General features: G+C 39.4%; 1 protein-coding gene across 2 annotated transcripts; it reads right to left on the bottom strand.

Annotated features, from left to right (window-relative positions):
* Positions 1-1,372: 1,372 nt before the first annotated feature.
* Positions 1,373-11,034, bottom strand: LOC125661237 (zinc finger protein OZF-like). Of its 2 annotated transcripts, none has more exons than XM_048893184.2 (2): positions 10,845-11,034; positions 1,373-2,958 (listed from the first exon to the last, which is right to left on the bottom strand). In XM_048893184.2, exon 2 carries the CDS (start codon positions 2,903-2,905, stop codon positions 1,649-1,651), a length of 1,257 nt encoding a protein of 418 aa, XP_048749141.2. In that variant the 5' UTR covers positions 2,906-2,958; positions 10,845-11,034; the 3' UTR covers positions 1,373-1,648. The 2 variants fall into 2 exon arrangements, with proteins under 2 accessions (XP_048749141.2, XP_048749142.2); XM_048893185.2 differs by lacking the exon at positions 10,845-11,034 and adding an exon at positions 9,168-9,325.
* Positions 11,035-12,464: the final 1,430 nt, after the last annotated feature.

The following is a 12,464-nucleotide window of genomic DNA, read 5'->3' on the forward strand; positions in this document are numbered from 1 at the left end:
ATGCTGTCAAATATTAAAATTACAAATATTTCATTTATAAGCATTAATAAAATGAGGATTGAAGCATTAATGATTTCTCTGTGCAATAATTTAAGATACGACTGTACATCAATCCATTTGTACCGTACAGCAAATGACTAAATCAGACCTGTAAGGGCTGTTCCAGTAAACCATACGTGGGGAGGGGTGAAGGCACTTGGAAATTAGGATGACCACCCATAGAAGTGATTCTTGTAAACTCCTATCCACCCATAGCGGCAAATAATGAAGCTTTATAGGCAGCTGAAGAAGCAAATTGATTTATTCGAAAAGTAGAATTTTAAGCATAATTTACCATGTTTACAGAACGCCAAGATTGCCTCTGTTATTTGTGTGTTCTGATGATTGTCTCTGTTATTTGTGTGTTCTGATGATTGCCTCTGTTATTTGTGTGTTCTGATGACTGCCTGTTATTTGTTTGTTCTGATGATTGCCTGCTATTTGTGTGTTCTGATGATTACCTGTTATTTGTGTGTTCTGATGATTACCTGTTATTTGTGTGTTCTGATGACTGCCTCTGTTATTTGTGTGTTCTGATGATTGCCTCTGTTATTTGTGTGTTCTGATGATTGCCTCTGTTATTTGTGTGTTCTGATGATTGCCTCTGTTATTTGTGTGTTCTGACGATTGCCTGTTATTTGTGTGTTCTGATGATTGCCTCTGTTATTTGTGTGTTCTGATGATTGCCTCTGTTATTTGTGTGTTCTGATGATTGCCTGTTATTTGTGTGTTCTGATGATTGCCTCTGTTATTTGTGTGTTCTGATGATTGCCTGTTATTTGTGTGTTCTGATGATTGCCTCTGTTATTTGTGTGTTCTGATGATTGCCTCTGTTATTTGTGTGTTCTGATGATTGCCTCTGTTATTTGTGTGTTCTGATGATTGCCTGTTATTTGTGTGTTCTGATGACTGCCTCTGTTATTTGTGTGTTCTGATGACTGCCTGTTATTTGTGTGTTCTGATGATTGCCTGCTATTTGTGTGTTCTGATGATTACCTGTTATTTGTGTGTTCTGATGATTACCTGTTATTTGTGTGTTCTGATGACTGCCTCTGTTATTTGTGTGTTCTGATGATTGCCTCTGTTATTTGTGTGTTCTGATGATTGCCTCTGTTATTTGTGTGTTCTGATGATTGCCTGTTATTTGTGTGTTCTGATGATTGCCTCTGTTATTTGTGTGTTCTGATGATTGCCTCTGTTATTTGTGTGTTCTGATGATTGCCTCTGTTATTTGTGTGTTCTGATGACTGCCTCTGTTATTTGTGTGTTCTGATGATTGCCTCTGTTATTTGTGTGTTCTGATGATTGCCTCTGTTATTTGTGTGTTCTAATGACTGCCTCTGTTATTCGTGTGTTCTGATGATTGCCTCTGTTATTTGTGTGTTGTGATGATTGTTTTCTTACAGATTACCCTGGTACAGCTGTATGTGGTTTGGTAAAATAACCACACAGATGCAATTTTTTTGTAAAGGTCACCCACCATAGAATCAATATCCCACCACTGTGAACCACCCATAGATTTTTTTTTAAAAGACTGCCTTCCCCTAGTACCCCATATGTTTTAATGGAACAGCCCTAAGTAATGTAACACTATTGCTAAAAAAGCCCGTTAACATGATTTAGAGGCCAATTTGAGTTTTTCGTGCCGTCTGACGTGCCTTACACAGGCGGACGAGTCGGCGAAAGCCTTGTCACACAGACTGCACTTGTACGGCTTTTCACCAGTGTGAAGTCGTAAGTGCTTCTTCAGACTGTCCTTGAGGATGAAAGACTTCTCGCAGACATTGCACGCGTGCGGACGATCTCCCGTGTGGATCTTCATGTGGCGCTGTAGGAGCCCGGGGTCATTGAATGCCCGGCCGCAGACCTGACACACGTAAGGCTTACTGTCGGAGTGACTCAGAACATGTCTCTTCAGATACTTTAACCGGTTGAAGGCCTTCCCGCAGACCGTGCACTGATGGGGTTTGACGTTAGTGTGAGTTCTCTCGTGAATCATTAACTCGTGAGCTTGACCGTATCGTTTGTTACATATATTACACTTGTGTGGTTTTACGTGTTCGCCCGTGTGAATCGAGATGTGTCGGTTCAATGAGGAGGACTGTGTAAACGACCTTCCGCAGTGGTCGCAGACGTAGGGTTTATCGCCGGTGTGGGTCCGAGTGTGTCTCGTTAGATCGCTGGAGTGAGAAAAACTCTTCCCGCACTCACTACAAATAAAGGGTCTGTCTCCGGTGTGTAACCTCATGTGGACCTGCAGAGCCGACGTCTGGTTAAAAGCATGTCCACACACACTACACATGTACGGTCTCTCTCCGGTGTGTATTCGGATGTGACCTTGAAGTGTCGTCGATCGATAAAACGATTTTCCGCACACGTCACAAACATAGCGGTCTTTGTTCTTGTGTTTCCTCATGTGCCTCTGTAGACTGCTTCTGTGGGAGAATGGCTTTGTACAAACTTCACAAACAAAAATACTGCTCTCAGGCATAGACTTTGCTTCATTATTTATTCGGTTATTGGGTTCATTATTTGGTTGGTTTTTGGTATTGGGTTCATCATTCGGTTGGCTATGGTTATTGGGTTCATCATTCGGTCCATCATTCGGTTGGTTTTGGTTTTGGGGTTCATTATTCGGTTCATTATTTGGTTGGTTACTCGGTTCACAATTAGTTACATTACTTGGTTGTTTACTGGTTGTGATTTCGAGTTCATTACTTGGTTGGTTATCAGGTTCACTGTTGAGTTCAGTATCAGATTTCCTTTCATTATTCATGGTAGCCTTGTTTTCATTTGTAGAGTCCTTGACCTCCCCGTCACATAGATTGTCCAAGTTACTTACATCAGCATCAGACTCCTGCTCCATTGCTGTAAATGTATTGTCTTTTATTGATTATCTTTTTCTTTGTCTATGAGCACCTGCAACAACAAAAAAGATGTTTGTGTATAATCATAACCGGCTAAATCTTGAGGTGGTTAATGTGACCTTGACCTAGAATGACCAAGCTTTTCATTCCGTACATTAAATACATTCATCAATGCCTTGATGTTTTAACTCAGACCTTAGTATATATAACGCTTGATAATTAATGTTACGTTAATAATTAGAAGTAAACAGTCCACTTATTATGACTATGATGTCCTGCATTCAAAATGATTTTATATGAACCAAAGAAACATTTCTATGCAATCAAACCAGGGATGCATCCTGCCATTTGGAAAGAAGTATAATTTAACCATATCAGAGCCTAATTAGTGTTAAATCTAGGATCTACAGAGGGCACACATATCATAGGTTCAAAAGGGCACTTTTCGATGTGGCAAGACAATTTCGAGGCACTTTCATTGTATCATACTATGATAGTAATAGAATGATCATTTAGCCTCTTTAAAAATTAATACCTGCTGCCTTGATTTTAATAAACTTTATAAAGAAAAAGGGGCATGACGCCAGTCAAAAATGGCATGGCGCGGCGCCATGCTAGTTTGCTTTAGATTTGAACACTACTAATGGATCAAAACATATACCCAAGGTTAAAGTTTTTTAAACTAGGACAAGAATCAAGGTCATTAGGTCACCAGCCTGGACACTAAATGAACGTCCTGGTCATGATGAATCTATATGTGAAGTATCAAAAGATATAGCCAAGGACCAAGGTTAAAGTTGTTCCCTTAAAGTGTGACACCGACAACAGGGTCAAGACAGACATTTGTGTCGGGGAACTAATGATGAACTAAATAAGATGATATTTAAACAAGATGTGTTTGCGAAACACAAATGCCCCTGATAATGGCCATTTCCAAAGATGGCAAATGTCACAAGGACAAATATCTTGGTACCAGTAGAAAGATCTTGTCACAAGAAATGCTCTTGTGCAATATCAAAGCTATAACATTTACCATTTAGAAGTTATGAACAATGACATTCAAAGTAGGTCAAACTCCAAGGTCAAAGTCACAGGGTAAAAAATGTCGGTACCCACTGAAAGGTCTTGTCACAAGGAATACTCATCTGAAATATCAAAGCTCTATCTCTTATTGTTCAAAAGTTATTAGCAAGGTTAAAGTTTTAGACAGAATGACAGAATTACAGAATGACAGACAGGACAAAAACAATATGCCCCCCCATCTTCAATCTCGGGGGCATAAAAATAAGTTTCATTTTCGAAAATATATGTGGGCATGAACTACAATGCTATACATCAGAATGAAAACTTGCTCACATGTATACAGGGCTCGAAATTAGCGAGAAATACTCGCAAAATGCGAGTACATTTGAAAAATAGCGAGTAAAAATAATGGACACTCGAAAATCTTAGCGAGTGGTGATTTACAAACTATGATCGTATCATACGTATCCGTTTTATACGGTGATGCGCTATTCGCTTTTCTTAAACTTGCACTCTGAATCATACAAATGCTTATATGAACGACCGATTTCAATAACCGTTTCTATCCGGATTTTCCTTTTATGATTTTTTAAGAAACTCGGAGTCAAAAAAATGCTTAAAGAGGTCGGACATCGCCCATATCGACATGTGCCACGAGTCCTGTTCACCTATAGGGGTGATTAAATTGAATAATTCCAAGTATGATGTTTTTGTTATTCATTTATCTACAAAATATATCAGAGTCTATGTTTTACCAAGTCTTCCGGTAGTTATTTTTATCAGAATCATGAGAATGTCCTATCTAAATTTATTGTCATATTGAGGTCGTGTTGTAGTGACGACATGGGTGCATTTCACACCGCGTAGACGCTTATTAAACAAGAGGCCCATGGGCCACATCGCTCACCTGAGTCAAGGCCCATATCTGAAGACTTTCCATATATATTTGCATGTAAAACCTTAGTCCCTATTATGGCCCAAACTACCCTTTGCAAACTTGAATCTACACTATGTCAGAAAGCTTTCATGTAAATGTCAACTTCTTTGGCCCAATGGTTCTCGAGAAGAAGATTTTTAAAGCTTTTTCCTATATTTGTATGTAAAACTTTGACACATCCCCCCCCCCCACTTGTGGCCCCATCCTACCCCCCAGGGGCCATGATTTGAACAAACTTGAATCTGCACTATGTCAGAAAGTTTTCTTGTAAATATCAGCTTTTCTGACTAAGTGGTTATTGAGAAAAAGATTTTAACTATGTATTTGTATGTAAAACTTTGATCCCCCTTGTGGCCCCATCCTACCCCCAGGGGCCATGATTTGAACAAACTTTAATCTGCACTATGTCAGAAAGTTTTCATGTAAAAATCAGCTTTTCTGGCTCAGTGGTTCTTGAGAAGATTTTTCCTATATATTTGTATGTAAAACTTTGATCCCCTATTGTGGCCCCATCCAACCCCCGGGGCCCATGATTTGAACAAACTTGAATCTGCATTATGTCAGGAAGCTTTCATGTAAATCTCAGCTTTTCTGGCTCAGTGGTTCTTGAAAAGAAGATTTTTAAAGTTTTTCCCTATATATTTGTGTGTAAAACTTTGACCCCCCCCCCCTTGTGGCCCCATCCTACCACCAGGGGCCATGATTTGAACAAACTTGAATCTGCAATATGTAAGGAAGCTTTCAAGTAAATTTCAGCTCTTCTGGCCCAGTGGTTCTTGAGAAGAAGATTTTTAAATGACCCCACCCTATTTTTGCATTTTTGTGATTATCTCCCCTTTGAAAGGGACATGGCCCTTCATTTGAACAAACTTGAAAGCCCTTCACCCAAGGATGCTTTTGGCCATGTTTGGTTGAAATTGGCCCAGTGGTTCTGGAGAAGAAGTCGAAAATGTGAAAAGTTTAACAGACAGACGGACAGACAGACGACGGACAAAAAACGATCAGAAAAGCTCACTTGAACTTTCAGCTCAGGCGAGCTAAAAAGTCATAGGACTCGTGATCGTGCTACTTATAAAACCATGAGTCCTGTATTCGCTTTAAAAAATCACTAGTGACAACCCTGGTGTGGCATGAAATTGGAAGACTGGATCTAGACCTGCGGTAAACAAGTGGATTAGACTGTTAGAGGTGCGATAATCAAGAGACCTAGACATTGCACCATATGACTTACGTAACTCAGTGTGTTGTCCAAACGCTGCCTGTTGACCCACTAGGCTCAGTAATGATGGGGGAAATCACTGATTTAAATATATATATATATATAAAAAAGCACTGCTTCATTATTTTTATATTAGCTTGTAGGTTTTCATTTTAGCCTGTGGATTTTTTACCCACAGGCTAAAATTAGCCTGTGGTAGAAAAAGTTAATTTCGACCCCTGGTATATGCAACAATTACCCTGATCTGTTGGTAAAGTTTACTGTTATATAACACAAACACTGAATTCATATTACCCTGTCTCATCTTTCCCCCCCCCCCCACCCCCTCCCAGCTTGACTCAGGGAAATAACTTAATATCTAAATGTGCAATTCAACTGTACAGCCCGATCTCCCACCAGTAGAGCTAGCTGAGTACTGATGTTGTGCGTGATATATGTAATCAATAAGCTTAGTTTGTACAGTTACTATGGACTGTAGTCTGTCAGTCATAAATCAACTGAAATATATAAACAATAGATATCTGCTATACGCCTATCATTTAACTTCATGTGTCTCCTTTAGAGTTCGCTGGGGATACCCTGTAAATTTTGGCTAAATCTGATCAACACCAATACCATATCAGGCAGAATGTCCAATCATAATTTTTTTTTTCATTAAAAGGAAATAAATATCTTCCAAAAAAGACAAATCATCCTTGAAAAATAACATAGATAAGTTATTTCACACAAACATTTAATATATACTTTTTAAAAATAATGCATTATCTTTATTTTTCAATCTTACATGGTCATTGATGCATGCATTTAACCCAATTAAAATGGACATACGTCATCTAAGACTAATATTCATTAGACTGCAACTAAGACAAAAGATAAAGGATGATAACTCCACATAAAAGAACACATACAGATGATAGAGTTATCTCCCTTATATTAACCACTTATATATACTTAGTCTAGTAAATGTACAAGGTTCCGGTCTTCCGGATTGTAATCTCAGGTGGAGGGGGTCAAATTTTATGTATTATGAGAACTCCCCGTGCAGGGAGGTAAATTATGCTATTACCCGCCAAATAAAAGGAACTGAACCTCTGCATCTCCTGTTTTATTAGGTAAATATTTCATTATGATGATAGTTGTGTATTATTTGTCTAATGTGTAGAGTAATTTGATGCATTCATTATTTCATGCAAAGTTTACAATAAAAGTGTAAATCTTAGATTTTCTGCAAGTAAGGATCAGACCGCATGGTGTGTGATGTCACATGTTGTTTATCGAAGTACTAGTCAAGGTTTATTCATATCGAATATCTATTCGTGCATTTGTCACTCAGTCATAATATCTTTTATAAAATGCAGGCTTTTCATCAGGTTGTATTATATAAGCAATATTATTTACAGTTACCTAATTTTATAAATCTAGTCATTGTTTACCCATGAATTTACATTGGGTTCGGATGCACTGAAGTGTAACAATGTTTACATAAGATTTGTAGTCCCACATTCTTTTGTTTATGAATGCGTTTCAATAGTAATCAGAGTTTGGTCATTAACCAGCGTACGGATATACATGTACCTGTTATTACCTTTTACTATCAGTGTCTTAGTTTGACGGAGGGCTTTAAGGGCTATGTAGCTAACATGTGGAGTACATTAGTACTATGTAGCTAACATGTGGAGTACATTAGTACTATGTAGCTAACATGTGGAGTACATTAGTACTATGTAGCTAACATGTGGAGTACATTAGTACTATGTAATATTCATTAATGTTGGTATTAATATTACCTGCCAAATAAAAGGAACTGACCCTCTGCATCCCCCCTGTTTTATTAGGTACAATAGACCCGGCTACAGATGCACCAACACTACACAGATCTGTAACACTCTGGGAAAATATTAGGACAGACCAGAGAGCTACAGATCCACCCCTTATAAAAACCTGCAATTCATGGTGCAAAAAAATATGCACCGTTAACATATCGCTGCATCACTGTCTCAAAAATGTTCACCCTTTACCACTGTTCACTTGTGCAAGTTTTTTTTTCTGCTCTGTAAATTGAAGGGTTTTAAGGGGAGGGTCTGTAGCTCTCAGGCGGCAGGCCTGGAAGTTATAAAACTTTTTTGAGCACATATACATACAGAAACTTATACACTCAAAAGTGAAGGTTATAAAACTTTTATAAAATCATTCTCATACTCAAATGGAGTACATACTCAAGATTTCTCAAGTATACTTTGGAGCTTGCTGAGAGGTGTACTCGAAACAAACATGACTGAGTATGAGTATGGTAAAAGTTTTACAAACCTCCAGGCCTGGCCTGTCCCAATATTTTGAATAATTTTCCCAGGGAGCAACAGATCTGCGTCTGCTGACTTAATTGTACGCATTTGTTAAGGATGAACTAAAGAGCCTTGATCTGTGTTGTGATGCCTCAGTGCTTGGAATATTGGTTGTAATGGAGATGAAAATCCAGTGGACATGCTAGATTGATTGATTAAATAATGTTAAACGTCCCTCCCGAGAATCTTTAACTCATATGGAGATGTCACCATTGCCAGTGAACGGCTGCAATATTTAGGCCTATGCTTGGTGCTTACGGCCTTTGAGCAGGGAGGGATCTTTATCATGCCACACCTGCTGTGACATGGGGCCTCGGTTTTTGCGGTCTCATCCGAAGGACCAACCCATTCAGTCGCCTCTTTTGACAAGCAAGGGGTATTGAGGACCTATTCTAACCCGGATCCCCACGGTATTGGACATGCTAGAGACAAAATGTTGGGGACCGACAGGACAACATGGCATTCATGATGACACAAGATTATGAATCAGGCACTAACATGAAATGACATATTAATTAACGAAAAGTGTGATTAAAATGTAACAGGAAGGGAGAAAATGCAACGGACCAGACCGGGATTCGAACCCAGGCCCCCTGAATCTCTAGTCAGGTGCTCTTCCAACTGAGCTAACTGGCCACCGGCGATCGAACCCGGCTGACCACTACATTCCTCCCTCCTTAAATGTCTTCACACCTGAAGACATCAACCCAGGATCTTAATCCCCTGGCAGGCATTTTCACCTGTCAGTTCCAGTGACTGGTCTACGGCACCAAATGTAACAGGAAGGGAGAAAATGCAACGGACCAGACCGGGATTCGAACCCAAGCCCCCTGAATCTCTAGTCAGGTGCTCTACCAACTGAGCTATCTGGCCACCGGCGATCGAACCCGGCTGACCGCTACATTCCTCCCTCCTTAAATGTCTTCACACCTGTAGACATCAACCCAGGATCTTAATCCCCTGGCAGGCATTTTCACCTGTCAGTTCCAGTGACTGGTCTACGGCACCAAATGCAACAGGAAGGGAGAAAATGCAACGGACCAGACCGGGATTCGAACCCAAGCCCCCTGAATCTCTAGTCAGGTGCTCTACCAACTGAGCTATCTGGCCACCGGCGATCGAACCCGGCTGACCGCTACATTCCTCCCTCCTTAAATGTCTTCACACCTGTAGACATCAACCCAGGATCTTAATCCCCTGGCAGGCATTTTCACCTGTCAGTTCCAGTGACTGGTCTACGGCACCAAATGTAACAGGAAGGGAGAAAATGCAACGGACCAGACCGGGATTCGAACCCAAGCCCCCTGAATCTCTAGTCAGGTGCTCTACCAACTGAGCTATCTGGCCACCGGCGATCGAACCCGGCTGACCGCTACATTCCTCCCTCCTTAAATGTCTTCACACCTGAAGACATCAACCCAGGATCTTAATCCCCTGGCAGGCATTTTCACCTGTCAGTTCCAGTGACTGGTCTACGGCACCAAATGTAACAGGAAGGGAGAAAATGCAACGGACCAGACCGGGATTCGAACCCAAGCCCCCTGAATCTCTAGTCAGGTGCTCTACCAACTGAGCTATCTGGCCACCGGCGATCGAACCCGGCTGACCGCTACATTCCTCCCTCCTTAAATGTCTTCACACCTGAAGACATCAACCCAGGATCTTAATCCCCTGGCAGGCATTTTCACCTGTCAGTTCCAGTGACTGGTCTACGGCACCAAATGTAACAGGAAGGGAGAAAATGCAACGGACCAGACCGGGATTCGAACCCAAGCCCCCTGAATCTCTAGTCAGGTGCTCTACCAACTGAGCTATCTGGCCACCGGCGATCGAACCCGGCTGACCGCTACATTCCTCCCTCCTTAAATGTCTTCACACCTGAAGACATCAACCCAGGATCTTAATCCCCTGGCAGGCATTTTCACCTGTCAGTTCCAGTGACTGGTCTACGGCACCAAATGTAACAGGAAGGGAGAAAATGCAACGGACCAGACCGGGATTCGAACCCAAGCCCCCTGAATCTCTAGTCAGGTGCTCTACCAACTGAGCTATCTGGCCACCGGCGATCGAACCCGGCTGACCACTACAAAAGAAATAATTAAAGCCAATAACGGTGCATACAATATAAGAAAATGATATATGGAATTTGATACAATTTAATGACAAATCAATTATTTAACACCATTAATGCTGGAGGTTTTAATCTATGATGCCCACTAAATGTGAGGCAACTTTTCCCCTATTTACAACTGCACAGAACTGTAGACATCTCAAACTTTTGAAAACTCTGCTAATCTTCTAATTAAATAACACTGTAGAATATGTAAACATGTCCGCCATTTTCGACTTTCGCCGCTTACTTCGTAACATTGAATACATGATCAAACTGCACGAAGTAAAAAATCTAGCCTACTTACCGACATAATTATGATCCCAGCCTATCGCATTCATGATACTGCGGCATGCCTTTGTAAACTTTATTTTGGTGCGGATTAAAAAAAAATCAATATCGGTATCCCGAGCTCGATCAAATTAACAGGAGGGAGGTGGGATGGACCAGGGGCAATCGGTTTCATCATAGACATAAGACGTCTTTAATTATGTCTATGGTTACATCAAAACCGATTGTTTAAAAGATTTACACCTAGATCATTTTTAGAAAACACAACAAACAAAGCAATCGTTTGAAAAATGTATTTAAAAATATCATTTTAAAACTCACTTCAAAAGTAACGGGGGGAAATCCCCAAAGGTCATTTTCGGTTTTATTGGGGGGTGGGGGGGTATGTGGTTGTTGTTTTATTGGAGGATCTTTATTATTTATTTATTTATATTTTTATCATTTTTATTTACATTTTTTCGCTTTAGAACTGTAGAAAAAGACACATTTAAATTCAATTTTATGATATTTAAAAAAAAAATTCTTCTGAATTTCGAATGCTTTCAACACACGTTTCTGCCCGTGAAAGACCGAACAAAGTAAATTGTGTGATTTACGTCGGGTATATTCTTTCCTACATTAAATCTATGATTTTAAGTGTGTGTGAGAATAAAGAAGAAAAGTAAAATCTACCAAACAGGTACCCGCGTTAATGAAAATAAACAGTAGGTCGAAATTTAAAAAAAAGAATAAGATTATGAATTTTATTTTTGACAATACATGAGGGTATGAACAGCAATGCTTCATGCCTGCACACTTTTTATGAAGCGCTAACGTGTTTCATGAAGAATGCTGGCTTTTTAAATCGTCGCATTTCATGCCCCCCTGTATTTTCAAAAATGAAATTTATTTTTTAAATGATATGTAAGTAAGTAAGTAAGTAATTTCATTTATTATAGTGGCATGTGTACATATATTCATACATCCGATTTTATCACAATATACAAATCAATAAACACCCGGCCCGTCAGGCCTATATGCCACTTTAAACGTTGATATAATAATATATAATGCAAATAATTGCGCATAATAACATTTTCTATAATTATATATACATACATGTGTATACATGTATAATAAGTATATAATGTATAAATAGCTCAGAGTTGTTGATTTTTCCAAATATAATAGATTGTCTAAGAGAAAAGGAGGAGTACAAGTATTTTGCTAATTGTCTTGGGTAGTTTGTTATTAACATTCGAAGAACCTCTACATCTGACATCTCAAATCCCGTGTTTTCAAACAAAGTTGTTCTGAGTTTAGAATACAATGGACAATAGAGTAAAAAATGAATTTCGTCTTCCACACAATTTAATGAACACAATGAGCATATTCTTTCAACAGCATGTTCCCCATGTGATACAGTGTAGCCTACTTTGTGTCATGTAATATTTCATAAGACGTAAGCAATATTTCTATGGTTGTAAATATATATGATAACTCGATCTTGGTATTTTTCAATATGATAAAAACCATATCTTCCTTACGGCATCTCGCATTGTGCAACCTTTAATATTTCAAAGCTTTTGTTTAGTGTGTTATCGTAGAGATAAAAAAAAAGAATATATTAGAAAAACTGCAATTAATCAGTTTAAGA

Source organism: Ostrea edulis, chromosome 8, assembly GCF_947568905.1.
Source record: "Ostrea edulis chromosome 8, xbOstEdul1.1, whole genome shotgun sequence".
NCBI lineage: Eukaryota > Metazoa > Mollusca > Bivalvia > Ostreida > Ostreidae > Ostrea > Ostrea edulis.